This window comes from Pygoscelis adeliae, unplaced genomic scaffold (assembly GCF_000699105.1).
Source record: "Pygoscelis adeliae isolate BGI_AS28 unplaced genomic scaffold, ASM69910v1 Scaffold57, whole genome shotgun sequence".
NCBI lineage: Eukaryota > Metazoa > Chordata > Aves > Sphenisciformes > Spheniscidae > Pygoscelis > Pygoscelis adeliae.
Genome location: NW_008825615.1, coordinates 14,316,569 through 14,333,645, shown reverse-complemented (window position 1 = coordinate 14,333,645; position 17,077 = coordinate 14,316,569). Strand labels below are relative to the sequence as shown.

The 17,077-nt window shown below is 35.5% G+C and overlaps 1 protein-coding gene across 1 annotated transcript in view; it reads right to left on the bottom strand.

Annotated features, from left to right (window-relative positions):
• The window catches only part of COL21A1 (collagen, type XXI, alpha 1), an 84,758-nt gene that overhangs the window by 63,337 nt on the left and 4,344 nt on the right, over window positions 1-17,077 (bottom strand). Inside the window, exons 3-9 of the mRNA XM_009333254.1 lie at window positions 14,636-14,804; window positions 14,288-14,504; window positions 12,019-12,192; window positions 9,286-9,363; window positions 6,937-6,945; window positions 5,357-5,440; window positions 2,981-3,043 (exon numbers count right to left, since the gene is read on the bottom strand). Coding sequence (XP_009331529.1) covers window positions 2,981-3,043; window positions 5,357-5,440; window positions 6,937-6,945; window positions 9,286-9,363; window positions 12,019-12,192; window positions 14,288-14,504; window positions 14,636-14,804 — 794 coding nt within the window. The remainder of the gene's footprint in view (window positions 1-2,980; window positions 3,044-5,356; window positions 5,441-6,936; window positions 6,946-9,285; window positions 9,364-12,018; window positions 12,193-14,287; window positions 14,505-14,635; window positions 14,805-17,077) is intronic.

The following is a 17,077-nucleotide window of genomic DNA, read 5'->3' as shown; positions in this document are numbered from 1 at the left end:
CAGAAGCTTAAGCACCATCAATAATCAACTGAAAAGTTATTCTGATTAGATCACACTTCCCCAGCTCAGATTCCACCCATTCCTATTTTAAAACCAGCATTTTCATGCTTGTCTTCAACCAAAATGTAGTATTTTATAGCACTGGCAATTTCAGTTCAGATTGTTTTCTCCATTTCTAGTTCCAAAACACTTTGAAGCTAATAGATATCAAAAGCTGTTTAAGACAAAAGCAAAACTATAAAAATGTTTTTATATCACAGGAAAAATTAGGATCTTTGCTTGTGGAACTACTGCAAAATTCATGTACTCACTGCTCTCCTCGGCCATCAGGGCTACCATGGCCAGGTTTCAATATACCAAGTTCCATATTTTAAAACAGAAGAATTTTCAATTTTTAGAAACAATTGCATTTCTTGTTTTCAGTGCCTATTTTTTTCCTATCAAACTAACTCTGCTTCCAAAAGGAATCACCACAGTTAAATGAATCAGCTGCTATCCCTAAGAAAAGGCCAACACGTAACTAAGCAACAAAAGAGGAGAAATGTGAACATTTTATGATGTGTAGCATGGAGCTTTCTCTTTGTAACTGGTAATATTTATCACCCTTACAGCATACGCACTTCCAAGTAAGTATCAATCTCACCGTTTCCATCTTTAGCTGACATAGAAATGAAATGTATCACTAGTATTAAAAATTCTTAACAGAAATGGAATGTTAGGTGTTTTTATGAAGCTGTCAAAGTTGGTGGGTAGTGCCTTTTTAGTAGGAATAACACGCTAGAGGTACTAAAATCGATAAGCAAAGGCAGATTTTGGAAAGACGTGATTAGTTACAATATCCTCATGAATCTTCCCACAGGACAGAAAAATTACGAAGAGTGAAGTTGAAAGGTCTGATCCAGCCCTTTGTTGCCCTTCTCTGAAGTCTCTCTAGTTTGTCAAGTATGGACCAAAATGGCCTAAAATAACTGAACATCCCTTCTAAGTCTCAACCAAACCCACAGACTATTAGTTCCCCAGTCCATAATCCAATGTTTCTTTCATAAATGATTTTGTCTTCTCTGCACTCATCCACTTATATTTTCTAATGTTTTGGGACATCTTATATTTTTATTTTCAATAGTATTTGGGAGTCCTCCCTAATTGTATTTTCTGTAGATTTCAAGACATGATGCTTACCTTCTCTTCTACTTCACCATGGAGATTTCAAAATAACACTACAACGTAAGGACTCAACCATAAAATTTAGTCCTCAAAATAAGAATGAAAGGCTACAATGAATTAACAATTTCTAGTACATGCATGCACTTTTCTTTTCCTGTTTTTGGTATCCAAGCAGAGAAATTACCCTCTTTTCAGAAGCAAACTATTTTTAATGCTCCCAACCGTCTTTTACCTTTTCCTTTTTTTTTTTTTTAATATAAATATAATAGCTGTCCTGGTTTCAGTTGGGATGGAGTTAGTTTTCTTCCTAGTAGCTGGCACAGTGCTGTGATTTTGATTTAGGATGGGAATAATGTTGATAACACACCGATGTTTTAGTTGTTGCTAAGTAGTGCTTACACTAGTCAAGGACTTTCCAGCTTCCCATGCTCTACCGACTAAGAAGGCTGGAGGGGCACAAGAAGTTGGGAGGGGGCACAGCCAGGACAGCTGACCCAAACTGGCCAAAGGGACATTCCATACCATATGACGTCATGCTCAGTACATAAACTGGGGGAAAGCTGGCCGGGGGGGGCGCTGCTTGGGGACTGCCTGGGCATCGGTTGGTGGGTGGTGAGCAATTGCATTGTGCATCACTTGCTTTGCACTTTCTATTATTATTATTACTATTTTAATTTATTTTATTTCAATTATTAAACTGTCTTCATCTCAACCCACGAGTTTTCTCACTTCTACTCTTCCAATTCTCTCCCCCATCCCACTGGGGCGGAGGGGGAGAGTGAGTGAGCTGCTGTGTGGTGCTCAGTTGCCGACTGAGGTTAAACCACGACAATAGCTTACAATGAATAGTAAGCAACATCAGAGGCCATATTCTTTGAAAAGAAACATGGGTGGTCAAGTCTCCCAGCTGTTGGCCTGCCTTCTCTTAGCACACCAGAGGCACATGCACACCACCACTTTGGTGATATAGAGACTGCAGGCTGTTAACAAAACCTTACTCAACAGAGAAGCTTGGCTGTCAGTATCTTAGAGGCTTCCAATTGGATTCAGAGATCTAATATATTTTTTAATGAAACCTTAGGCTATTTTTATATATTTATTTGCTTTTATTACAATAAAAAGTGTTAACCATGAAGACCAGATGAGCCACTGCTATATCTGTCATTTTTATTTTAGGGACATATGTTATTCATCTACTTTCTTCCAGTCTTTACCATCCATACTAATGGGAAATGCCAGCTTAAAAAGTAAAATCTAGGGTAAGAGAAAAATACAGGTATTTTTATGATGTATGTTATAACACATAATGTTTAGAACGGCAAAATATCTGTATTTTTAACACTGTATATGCATTTCTACATATTTTGATGGACTACTTGAGGCAGACTAAAAAGACATTAAATGAACTAAGCTTAAACATGAGAAACAATCCCTAAAACAAAATAGACAGGATTTTAGCTGCCCTAAAGTGCTTTCTAATGCAAAAATTCTTAAGCAGAAAAGACTGAAGGTCAGAAGGTGAAAACTTAACTGCTGCAAACTGATGCAAAGACCAACAGGAGCACTCATAGCCTGTTCTCTGCTTTACAAGTGACTAACTCATGCTATCATATTTACAATATTTTAGCTTGAAACAAAAATACTATGATTAACATATTCATAGAATTGTTACATTCAGATAGCGCTTAAGTGACATTCACAGTTTCAAAGAATGGAGACAAAATCATCTAAATTTGAAAATCTGATATCAGTAGTACATGTTTTTTCTCCTGTTAGTTTTGCATTTACAATATATGACTAAGTTTTTAGTACTCACAGGCTTACCATCTGGACCAGGCTGACCAGGATAACCATGATTCCCAGGCTGCCCAGGGTCACCCTATGGAGAAGGTTAACACACAAAAGATATGAAAGAACATTTTAAAATTAGCACAGAGCAACCTTAACCCTAATATATTCCACAAAACAGTGGCTGCAAGCCCAGATACCTGCCATTGAGGAGTAATTCCTACAGCAAAATAGAACTGATCTTGTAACCCCCTCCCTGGGAAAATTCTCCCTAACTTCTCATGCAGGACTGGAGAAGTGAGCCCACGCTCAGTTACAGCACAAGTTTGGCCCATCATCTCAAATGCTTTCATCTTAATCAAGAGAAATAAAAACACTTTTCATCAAATAGATGAAAAAATCTTTATTAAAACCTTGTTAATCTAGTTCTACTCTGAAGAAAACTCTCACCTGCTTTAGCTAAGTCTAGTTCTTAAAGCAAAACACTGGAAAGGCAGGAGCCAGGGTTAAAACCTGCTAACTACTAAACTCCTCTCCACACACTTACTGCTATCTAAAAAAGATATTCTTTTAGATTTCTTCTTATAAGGCCTTTGCAATTATTTTGGTAACCTCTGTTATGACCATGTTAAAGGAAAAGAGAAGTTGGTTCCCTGGGCTTCATGTTTATGGTAAGAAAGCAGGAACTTAACTTCCTTCTCAATATATCCTCCTAGGGTATTAACGTTCTCTGTTTATTTTACTAACGGACTTGATCTGAGCCCAGGAAAATCCAGTGAGACTTGATCTATAAAAACATTTTACTTCTACAGGAGCGTTAAGCAGGTACCACTTTTTTCAGCCTGAACCATCAACAGACCTGCGGGTCAGTTACAACTGCAGAATTGTTATAAACAGGGAGGACGTTAGGAGGGAAACAGGAAACCAGCTTTCAGTGTGACTGTGAAAAAACATCTTTTCACATATGAACCACAGAAATGTAATGCTGAACTAAATGGGAAAGGATATAGAATAATGTCTCTTTAGAGAAGCACAACAGTTATAATTTGCTAAATTAATAATAGGTTATCCAGAATTATTATTGTCCAAATTAAGAAGTCCAGGTTTGAGATGAGCGAAAATAAATTTGCTTTCAAAGATACTATCTAAACTATGAAATTTTATGCCTTTAACTTGAAAAGGTTAAGATATCAGTTACTTGTATTTTTAAATTGTTTTAATTTAGTTAATTTTATTGTACTCCATTAATATCACAAACACACAAATTAAGTTTAAATTTATACAGTTCCGAAGTCCAGTATTCAAAAGTTAAGAAATACTGTAACTAAGATAACCTATACAATCTTAAACTGGCTTCCTTGTCACTCTTTCTGCAGTCTTTTGTGTTAGGCACCATCTTGTCACCTGCATTATTCAGTTATCCCCAAACAAATATTATACTGCAATGCAATTGAAAGATTGCCCATGAAGCAGGGATCTAAATAAAATTGTATAAGTCACCCTAATTCTGACATTTCATACTCCTTCATACTTCACAGGATGTGGCTTTCAATATTTTTAAAATTATAAATACTTCCTTCTCTCTCTCTCTCTTTTTTCTCTAATATGCTAAAGAGGAAAAAAAAGGTAAAAGATCACAAAAATTCTATTACATGAAATAATAATGATCTCCATCTTGTGGATTCCAATTCCCTGGTTAGAAACCCTCACCATTGTAGCAAAAAGCCCTTTGACTTGAGGTAGCTGCAGCAGACTGTTAACCCCTTATATAAGGAGAGTAGAGATTTTTAATCATTTGCTTAATGAAAGACAAGCGGTTTGGGGTTTTCTTGTCTACCCTTATAAGGCAAGCTAGTAACTCTGGAAGCACTGCTTAGTACAGTTATTGAGAAAGGTGCTACAGCAAAATACTAGGGATTTGAGTTTGCCATGTTAGACATCTGAAACTCAAGTCTGGTTCTCATTTTAATCCTTCACCAACACTGAAGGGATGTCATCAGAACAGCTAAGGTGGAACTCTCCCAGTAAGCATCTAGTCCATTCTTTAACAAAGCAGGAAAAAACCTCTCCATTAAAAGACTTTTATTAGCAAACCATTTCATTCTCAAACAATTAACAGTGCAAGATAATTTGCTGAAGAGTAGCAAGGAAACACAATTTCACATCCATGAGCATTTTCCTTAAAAAATAAAAGATATATTTGTGTTATTAGGAGTTATGGCACCAAAACCTGGCCTTGAGGATCCTAATCACTATATTCATGCACCGGAAACCAGAACTAGGAGAACTCGTCCCCTACTGTTTTAATCTGCCTGACTATGACTGGCCAACATCAGATTTGAAAAAAAAAAAAAAAGAAAAAAAAAAAGTCATATACACTCAGTAAGACAGAATGGAAACTTACTTTGGGGCCTGGAGGTCCTTGTTTTCCTGGTGGGCATATGCAGGGGGCAGGCGTTGAGCCTACATCACTAGGACCATTCATGCACTACCAAGAGTGAAACCAGCCATCAATACACGTGCCAAAAGCATTCAATAAACATATCATAACATTATACGAAGCTGATTTTCCTTAGGTTGCATAGGTCCTGGCCTTCACTCCTTGTTCAGCTGGAACTTCTGCTTACCTGAATATTGCCCTCCAACTACTTTGCATGCATGAATTCATCATTTTACCCAGAAGAAAAATAAATAAAAAATTAAGTACTGATACTGGGCTGATATCTGAAACTCTATTTGCTTTTCCACAAATATTTTGTCATATAGTTTGATAATTTTATATCTGGCAACATGCAAAACTCTCTCCTAAACTAATTGATATTCATCATTTGAAGTGTGATCAATTATCAAATATAACTATTTAATTAAAGTTTGTAAAAAGAATCTAATAAATATTATGTATAGCATAATGACCACAACTGATGGACATGCTATCATGTGTAGCAAGCCTGAAAAGAAAGTAAAGCCCAAGTCTGCTACCTCCTGGGCATGTGTCCCAACTACAAAGCTACCTGAGGCAAGGTGGGGCATGGCTGCTACCACCAACTCCTACAAGTCACGAGTCCTGGCCCCCAGGGTGCCCATCCTCCAAAGACCGTTAGGTGACCTCCTCCAAACTATGCTCCCTATACAAACAGCAGTAAACTCTAAACCTTGGCAGACCACATCACCCTCTAGAGATTTTTTTTTTTTTTGAGGTATTTACTTCTCACCATTGAGACCACTTGAAACCTCAGTGTTTTACCAAGGCAGGCAAGGGGAGAGCTACTAGATCAAATCCATTTGCCCAGGGTCAGGAACCCAAAATTTAGGTGCATCTGTATGAAATATATATGCTGAATTTAGATTCAGTGAATTCTTTTTCACCCAGCAAGTTCTTACAGCTATGGAAAGGCAAAAATTTAAGAATCCAAAATACAAAAAAAACAGATTTTGTATTTATTATCTAAAACACTTTCTATAACATTTTACCTATATTTTCTAAAATAATGCAGACTTTTTACAATGTTCTCTGAATGGAATTCTTTCTCAGGGTCAAATGATTGATCAAAACACAAATCGATGTTTCCTTTGCAACGCTACCAAGTGGAGTTACAAGGATGGTTAGGGAAGCTATCATATTAAACCTTCAAACAAGCTCCCCTTCAGGGAGCTCCCATTAGCATGATGCAGGTAACAGCTACCTGACTGTGCATATCCCCATTCACTTTGCAACAGCATCCAGCCCTGCAAATAAGAGCAATTGAATTGAACCGGGGGAAAAAAACAGGCCATTTATTCTAATAAATGTGGGTTTCTTCAGAAAACTGATTTTTAATTTGCCTATTGACTAGAGTTCAATTAATGGAAATCCAGCACTTTTAAGCTTAGCAAACCTCTGTCCACTTTTCAAAACAAAGGGTATTTTCCCTAGAATAGTAAGAAGTTTATATAAAGTCAAATACTACCTTAAACTGAGTTTGAGCACTTTAGGATTGAGCCTACCTCTCCGTTCTGAAAAAAGAAGAAACACAGTTTAAGAGTACAGCAATATTTGTAATACGCAAAATCCATTTATTTGTAAACACTACCAAAACCAATCATAAATTTAGGGCTGTAACTGTCAAGGAATTATAATTTAAAATTTTAGACTTTCTCAGACTTATGTGCAGCTGCTGTCAATGCATATGAATTTTTAGTTAATTTCCTTTAAGGGTCTTTCAACAGGCGCTACCAGTAGCAATTTTTAAAAGGCAATGACAAAACTAGAATTAATACTGAACCATGTAAATATTTACACATTAAATGTTTAGATGGGTCAAACTTTTGCCAGGAGTAACTTCTCATCAAAAAAATCCTGTGCTTACTCATTCATGTCAGAGAATGTACCAAAATATTTCTGAAATCTCTGATCTCTGCCTGAATCCATCATCTGGGAAAACATACAGCAGCACAGCACAGAGGCAAGGCTGGCTTTTTCTCGCTTTCCTGTGTCACTGCATTAGACTCTGTTATCAACTGAATTGAGTTTTCCAGTATGTGCAACACCACAGAACAATCCATCCCCAAATATTTCAGCATACCAACCATGAAATTGTCTGTCTTAATGGTTTAGTGTCCACCATTAGCTGCACCATGTACAGGAGTTTTCTAACGCACACAGTCACCACAGACTTCAATGTGGAGAGAGACAGCTTCCTCTGTATTCAATTTTCATCTTAGGCAACCTCTGGAGGTTATCTTTCTCCACGGATCATAGAGGGAGCTTAAAATTACTGTGCAGCTAGGTATCTCCAGGAAAGGGGATGAATTCAGGCTGTAATTAGTCTATACAGCCCCTGCTTAGTTCAGGAGCTCTGACACAACCACACTGACAGAATACAACCACAAACCACATACTCCTCCTTGGAGATCATGCAACACTTTTATTTTCTGAAGGAGTCCAGAATTTCATGGGTAAAGTCCAAATTTAATTTACAACAACAGCAAGTGAAACTAAACTGGCAAAAAGCAATCTTTTTGCTTGGACTTCTTGCCAAATTGCAGAGAATGCAAGGTATGATGGACTTTTTAGTCTTTGCTTTCTTTATGCAAAAATCTTTTTCATTTGTTTACTTTTCATATCCTACTTCTATTTTGTAAAGAGCAAAAAGATATGTGGTGCAGTTAAACAGCCAAATACTAAATTTACTTCAGGATTTAAAGCTAACTTTACAAAAGTGTTCCTGAACCCATTAGTTCTTGACACACACAGTCAGATTTCAGAACAGCTAATAATCCAGCCACCTACTCGCTGCTTAAATGAAAGCTGTGAGTTTTGAAAAAGCCCTAATAAGGGTGCTGATTGCAATAGACACACTGGCTCCAAATAAATAGAAGAAAAACAGTCTAGCTGGGGGTCTATGCAAGTCTGACAAAAAATAAAGTATCTGGATGTTGAAGATTCACAGGTTCTATTGTCAAACTGGCAAAATGGTCCTAATATTAAACCAAATCACAACGTGAAGAATATGGGTTTACACAGTATGACACTGGTGTCTGATTATCTTTAGCTCAGTTTGTTTCAGACACCAAACAAAGGAGGACATTTTGAAGGAAACTGTACGTATAAAACAATCTCTTGCTTATATTTTGAGATGGGAGCTGAATGCTTTTGAAAATCTGGCTCCAACTGTGTGTCATTAATTGTTTCCAAATCTGTTTGCATTTCATTGCAAAATTAACTGTAAGTAAGAGGGCAAAGAGAAGGTCAAAGGATCCCCATAAGCTTCCTAATTGTGTACATGAATCATAAAATCCTGAACGGGATTTTATTTTTGTCTTATCCATAACATACTTCATGAAATCTTGGCAACATTTCACTTAATGGGATATTTAACACAGACATCAGCATAGATACTTCTGATAGGAAAAGGTGATTTAAAAATATAGGTTTGTTGGTTATGTACAAAAATTTCAAAGATTAAATTACCTGACAAGTAGCAAGAAGTATATCAGGTAAGTTAAAAAGTAATATTTAAAGTATTTTACACTGCTGTAACCTAGTAGTTTTATTAATTTATAATGTTTAAAATCTTAAATTGTAACAGAAGATTCTGAGATTCTTCTATACTGCTGTCAAATTTCCACCATCAAATATCTAAACCAGAAAAACTTTTAAAATATGTTTGTGCAAAAATAAGGCTGAAAACAGACAAGTTCTGTGTCACTTGATATTGCACCTGTAACAAGTATTTTTTTGCACCAGCTGAATCAGTGTAGTATTACTTATTTTAAGAATTCATTGAGTCAGCTTTAAACAGTGATTTGTAAAAAATGCCAAGTAGTCCTCAAAAGTTCATCTATCATACTCACAAATCCCGGGATCTCACAGACTGTTTCTCGATTATTTTGCTCTGGGTCACAGTAGATTCGCAGTTTTTGTATATCAAACTATAATTCAAAACATAAAAGACACTTTTTAGAGAAAGCGTTAATAGTCTGACATTAAGTTAGTTTAAACTATACCCTTCTTAAATTATATCATCCACAAGTTTTAAAAAAAATTAAAAAGCAAGAGAAACTGGAGGCTCTGTGTGTCCACCATGGTTAAAAATCAACTAAAGATGTAGAAACATTTTTAGTCAGGCTACTCACAATGATTAATACGTGCAACCAATTAAACATTCTGTAACAGAATTATTTAAAGAAAAATAATCAATCCAAGATTTTCTTTCCTGAAATAATAGAAATCACCACCCCTAATCCTTGGCAATAAATCCAAACACGCACAGCATGAATTACACTGGCTGCCAATATCACTGGGAAACAAGTTACAACTGGGCAGACAAAACCGTCCTTTTCCTTTTTACCTTAGCAGTCCTGGGAAGATGTTTCTACACTGCCCTGTCTCTCCTAGATGTAAGATTAGCAAGTTTCAGTGAAGCATCAGAAGGCATCCCTGACGCTTGAAAGAATTTGGTTTAGAGTTTAGCTGTATAATGTAAAGCTTTAAAAAGCAACCAATAAAAACACTGGCACCAGGTAAGCAAAAAAAGTTTGTGCCATTCTGCTCTGTTGCTATACTCCAGAAAAATGAAACCACTGAAGTCAGTTTTTCTAGCATAAACTATCATGACTGCAGAGAGGAAAAAGCCCTGTTACACTTACTTGAAATCAAAAGTTTGACTAGCAGGGAAAGAAAGCCCAGAAAATGGAGTCTGTTAATACCATGCCTAGTAATATGTGTTTTCAAATTCAAAATGTCTACAATTCACATCACTTAAGTATGTACGCAAGTTTATCATCACTGGAAAGCACTTCAGCCAGTAAGATCCTAATTAAATCAAGAACACTTGCAAAATATCACTAGAAAACATCTGAATCAGAGCACAGAAAGAGAATGAAAATTCACCAAAGAATCTCTGAAGAAGATTCTTGTATCATACTTTGTATCCAACTCCAATTGATTTCTTTCTTAAAGGATTTCAAAATACCTTTTCACTGAAAGACAGTATGCAGATTCATTAACATATTTCTCTATAATCATAGTTTAAATAGAAATAGCCTGGCAAAGTTTGACTGTTAATGCTTTGCAGAATCTGTCACAGTCTGAGAAAGCAGAGAAAGGAAATACCTTTTTCAGATTATAGAAATCATCTGGAAATATAAAATTGCAACCTGAGGCAAATTTTCTACTTTTCTTCTAGTCCACTATCAGAAGAGGATCTTATACAATTTGACATTCCTAAAATGTTTTCATTTTTATTTTAGATAACATGTCTTGCTACTAACATTCTTTAACTCAGAAACTGTTTTATTTGGAATCTGTAAAAGTCCCATTTCTGCAGTGACTTAAGAGAAAAAACAAGACACAACAAACGAACAACCCTCTAATCCTAAAATGCACAAAACTATAAAAATGGGATAATCCTGCACCAACAGAGAAAATGCACGAGACGATTGATTCCAATTCTGAAATCTTTACTTTCCTTGTAATAAGTGCTTGAAGTCCTATCAGAAATCTGTGACAAACATTCAGTAGTTTTCACAAAGGGGTACTTTAGTATACGGACAATGTTACCACCAGAAATGCTGAGTCACACACATAGTGCATCATCCAAGTTTCCATGTACACTTTTAGAAGATGATAATAATAGAACTGAAGCCTGGCTACAAATACACAAAATTCAGGAGTAATGAGTAAAGACATCTGAAGAGCGTTAATGAAGATGATGTGAAACACATTAATATATTTTAATAGTAGCAGTAAGGATCATTAAATTAGAGTACAAAAAAAGCATAGTTTTCAAAATAACGCCTAATTATGTAATTCAGTATTTCTTAGTATTGTTTCCATTACTATCATCAGTCTAATTAGCAATGTCATTACCACATCGCTATAAATATAAGGAAACAATCTATTTAGCCAACAGCTGAAACACTGTCAACATAATAGTCTTCATCACTGGTCTACACAGCCTTTACCTATACAGCCTGAAGTTTTAACCAGCTTTTTGGTGTCTGCAAAGAGCTGAAGGCAAAAGGACTTTAACGTTCCTCAGAATAGAGGAGAAACCTTAGTACAGGGTTTTCGGGGGGGTTCCAGCACAGCAGACTCAAACAGTGGCAGTTTGAGTATCAAATATTTGCAGTATGACAGAAACAGAGTTGATACACCTTGTACTGTCGTGACAGCTAGTGATGAGAAAGAAACTTCATCAAAATTTTGTTCTCTCTCTGTTTTACCAGCATAACCCATACACTGATGGAAGGAAATTATATGCAAGTGTCAAGCACAGAGGAAATCCCCTGCTTTGAGACACTGTTTCCCAAATTCAGGCAACCACATTGCATCAAATTTGCATTTCAGCAAAAACAGATGCCCCTTGAAGTCAGTGAGACCAATTAAGCACCCACCGTACAGGATATATCAGTTGTGCTGAGTCCTCCTGACCATTTATGTTCCCTCTTAACTATTAAAATTTTGTATATTAAGTTTCAGCCTAGTGTAAATTAGAAGAGTAAGTTCAAGAAAACAGAAGGTGGCAATGCAATGTTAACCTACAGTTGAATTTCTGAATCATTGTGGTTTTAGCATATGCTTACCTGTACAGTTTCCTCCTTTCCAGAATACTTTCCTATTTGGGTTAGGCCGCTGATGTAAATACCTAAAACAGGATGTAATGGCTTCGTTTCAATTTCCTGGTCATCTATATACAAAGTTACAAAGTCTTCTGTTACTAAGAGACGAATTTGATGCCAGCCTTCATCAAACAATGTCTACGAAAAGTGAAGAAAACAGGATTGTTTAAAACAAAATGTCTTCAATTTAAATAACAATAAAACCGCATTTCAACACTTAAACTATTGTTAATGATTGAGATGATCAATGTTCCAGGTTTTGTCATACAAAAAATTGTAAACTGCATAGGCAAAAAAGTATTTGCCAAGTAATATTATAATTGAGAAGATGCTATTTGGTAATAATTAATCCCTATTTCAGAATTATTTTTTTAACTCACATAGATTTTTTCAGTCTATGATCTTGAACATGTATTTGTTAAAAATATGAAGCCAAAGGCCTTTTTTTCAGCAGTGGTATAATGTCTCAAACACTTCAGATCTTAAATCATGGTGAAAACAAACCGGTACTTGAAAGTCTTTCTACCTAGTATCTTATGAAAAAAATCTTAAAGGCGACATGATATTGGCAGAAAGAATCACAATATTGCAATGAATAAACCAAATATTACATTCATCATCTCACGAAACCTCAGGTTTCTAAAGCTTAAGATTTAGTTTAAACAAATAGCATAGTTCTACAAGTAACAGAACATGAGAGAGACCTTTAAAGAAGGTATAAAATAAACAACAGATCAGAATATATACCATTTCCATTTTCCTGAGTAAAAGTGATAAATTGTCATAATTAATTTTATTTATTAATTTTATTAAATAATAAAATTAATAACAATTTATTATTTATTTTAATTATTTATTTTTAAAAATAAAATTAATATTTAATTATATTAAATAAAAAGGTTCACTGAAAGCATAGTGACATTTATAGTGTGTTAAGAGACATACAGCTCTAAAAAGGGCCTAAAATTATTGTTCTCCATAATAGCAATACAAGCATGGAGAAACACAAAAGAAAAAAAAGCAAAAGTCATCTTTTTATGGAGAAGTTCATGGATACCTTGGACTGCAGGAATAAGATTGATTTGTCACTGTAGCTGCCAGAAACAATTGAATAAAAATTTTCGGATTGACCTGAAACTGTATTTACTGGAAATTGTTAGAAAATTAAGTTTAACACTGCTTCTTTAAAAAAAAAATTCACCTACAAATAATTATAAAAAGGCAGAGGAAATTTGGAAACAAAAAGTCAAATTCTCCATCCAATAACAGAAGAATAAAATGCCTCTCCCTAGCAAGAGCTTAGTAGTTAAGACCTTCTCTTGGATAGGAGTCCTTCCTTCTCTGAGGATTTACATTTCAAATTCCTTCAGCCTGATTTGGAGCAAGGATTCGAATGCAGGAAACCGCCTCCCAGAAAAGTTGAACCCACTTGGCCATGAAGCGCTCCAGCAGTAAATCTTTCCCACTCTTTGTCTGCTGAAGCATCCCTCTTTGTTCACTTAAATAATACTCCCTGCGGTAGGAATGGGAATCTCTGGGTTGCATATTCCTACACTGCTACAAATGCAAGAGTAGAGACATTCAATCTCCTTCCCTCTGTCTCACCTGCAACCAAGATAAACTTTCTTTTAAGAGTTGAATACTTCACTGGAAATTACTGAAGAAAGATTGAAAGAGAACCTTCAGATTACACTAGAAGACAATAAAATTGGTTTGCACAAAGAGGGGAGTCCCTTCAGTGAGACAAATAAGTAGCTGAAAGGAATTTTTATTCAGCAGAGAACTAGACAAATCCAGATTGAACTCTCATTTTGTAAGCTGCTATTTACTCTTCTGGAGAAGAAAGTAAATTCTGTCATTACGTATTTTCAAGGAATTTAGGCACTTAACAAAACCCTCTCTAAAAATGGACTATTTTCATTCATATTTTCTAGTCTCCATATCAAAGGCAGAAAATACTTTTCAGCATACATTAAGCAAAGAGCTGTGTGAAAAAAAGTCTCTGTGATCTTCACAGTTACCTGCTGGAAACTACTGAGTAGAAAGCACCTGCAAAGCATTTACAGTGACGATCACTGTGGACACTCTGGAAACATGGGTAAAGTACCCCCCATCTATTTTTAAATGCCTAAGCAGCCAAAAATAAGACCATGCATTTTTAAAAAACATAAAGGGCAAAGGAATGATGTGTACTTAAATGAGTATTCCAGCATGATGATGTCTTACTCCTTACCTTTACACGAGGTGCAGCAAAAGTAGTAACTTGTGTCCCATTTATTAAACTTGTTGTAGTGAATGATAATGTTTTCTCTTCTCCATTAATAGTGACCGCTATCTGTGGTCTCTTATCCAGACTTAGAATTCTCCACAAATCCCATGTCTTTTTTACTTTAAATCTTTGAGTGGAAACAAACACATAGGACGGAGGCAGACCTTCTGGAAACACATTCCTAAATAAGGGGGAAGGGGGGAAAAAAAGACAGTACTCGAACATTCGTATAAATCTTAAAATAAGTCGCTGTCACTTTAAGCAAACAAAAAAATTTACTAAATTTAGAAGTGTATTTATAAATTTAAATACCTTGTCAATTCTGACAGGTCAACACGTGAGGTTACTTCATAAGCTTTTGCATTAGTGGTTGGTATTTGAATTCTCTTTTTAACCTTTTTCTTCACACCTAATCCTACAAGAATGTCAAATCCTTTTTCGTCTCGAGCTGCCACTGGAATTCTGGTTGGACAAACAGATTCTGCAAAGCAATAAATGCAAGTATAGTTGAAAATATGACTTAAAACTTTGAAAAACTAACCTCCCACCTACCTGATTTTTTTGTAGCTGCCTTTCAAGAAATAAAAGATAATTGAGGACTGCCAGTTAACACGAGAGAAGTGACATGCAGAATCCTCAGTGACATGAAGCGAGAATACTGAGTTGTCATATTTTACTGCAATTACGTTCACATACTATTTTGAATTGTCACTAATTGTAGTTAAAAGGTATTACAATATCTGACAAATAAAATTATTCAATTTAATTTCTAAAATTGTATGGTTTCAAAATGCTACAAAATTATAGATGTTAATTTCCACGATGCACTACCAATTTGGATTAATCCAGCATCCCTCCTAACCATAAAACCGGGTTGAAATTGGATGAAGGTAGAATTATCTACAACTATTTTTTCCATCTTCTTTTGCTCAAAATGGACTCTGACCTATTTTGTCTGTTACACTGAAATCTGCTTGAAGCTATTCTCACTGGATAAATATTGTGTGATACATTTCCTGTGGAAACTAAAGTTAGCTGAATGTTATCTCTGTTTAATTCTCTTTACACAAAAACAATACTAGGCAGTGGACCTAAGTTGTCTCAAAAAAAAAAAGTGAGATAGAGTGAAATTTAATGCTAAAGCCAACACTGTATTAGAGTAATAAATCAATTAAAAGAAAGCATACAACTTTTTGTTTTATTAAAATTATGCTAAATTATTTTAGTATTTTTATAATAAATACATTTTCATCATTCATTTCCCATTGTTTCTTCAGAAAAGCATCAGTTCATAGAAAGGGAAGAGGTTAGGAATACGTTCCAAAGAAGGGGTGGAGAGTTCTCTCATCTCCATCTGGACCAGCCATGGACTGGAAAACTCATGTTTCAGTGCCAGGGAATTATCAGCTCAAAGGTCTAGACTGGCTTCTCTTTCTAATATGAGCAACGCGGCACGGCTTCTCTTTCTAACCAACCCAAGGGCGGTCAGAGGCTACCCCGTTCTGGTGGGGGAGGCAGGATATATAAACTCTAAGAAAATTCAGCTAAGTGTCTGCACAAACTATCTATGGTGGGAAAGGACAATCCATCCCATCCTAAGGGGACATGCCACAGGCACTCAGGGTAGCAGCAAGAAGCCATGTACATTCCCCTTAGTTTTCTTTTCCTCCCCACAGCAAAATGTCACCTGACTCCCAAATTAAAAATATATTAAAAGTTATCCGTCTGGTTCTACAAGAAAGAATTGCAAGAACTCTCTGCCTATATTTTGGAAACTAAAATGTCTACCTTCTGAATGCTTCCAAAAAAAAAAGAAATACAAAGTCCAATACAACTTTCCTTCTCACTCTTCTCAAAACACAGATGCAGGATTTAAGTCAACATACTTATGATATTAAGTAAGAGTAATAACAATTTATTTTTTCAGGTTTCTTCACTTGTTATCATGGAAACATTTTCTAAACTCATTTGTTTCAAAGCTGAATAACGGTCATATTGCTATTAATACAGATTACAGATAATCATACACACTGACAAGAAAATGAACGCAAGAATCTCTTATCAGTTACAGTATTAGAAATTTGGTGTAAAATCAAAAAATAAATGCAGAAATAGGATTACTTTATGTGAGAGGGCCATTATTCTGGATCAATGCCAAAATAACTATTCCAAACCAATACAGTACAAATTAAGTATGTGTAAAATTATACATTAAGAATCTATTCTTTATTTCCAATGGCACATTGAAGAATTACATAAAAACATTGCCAGTAAGGTAGATCTTTTTTGGGGTCTTCTGGATCATCTTCTGGCAGGCCTATTTTGATAACTAACTGAGCCATTATACAGGATGCAGAAGTCAGTGACAAAATTAAGAACTGTCTTCCATGGGAAACGGGGTTGTGTTTCCAGTCCATTGTACCAGACACAGCAACTCTCTAGCCTATACTGAAATCTTGTTCCCTTTTAGTGTTTTCATATAGTTTTCAGATGCTTTATTTTTCCTTCCTGAAGCGTGAAATAACTTTCTGATGTTAAATCCCACTATCTAGCACAAAGGAACTTTCCTCAGCATCCTCCAGGCATACTTCTGAGGTCTGCATTGAGTATTGTTTTTAAATGCATTCCTGACACACAATCCTTTCTATATTTTGCTGGAGAATGTTTAATACTACAGAAACATCCGACTTCCAGAATAAATATTAATATTCCTTAAATAGTTTGGGACTCTTTTAGCTACATTGTCCTTTCTGG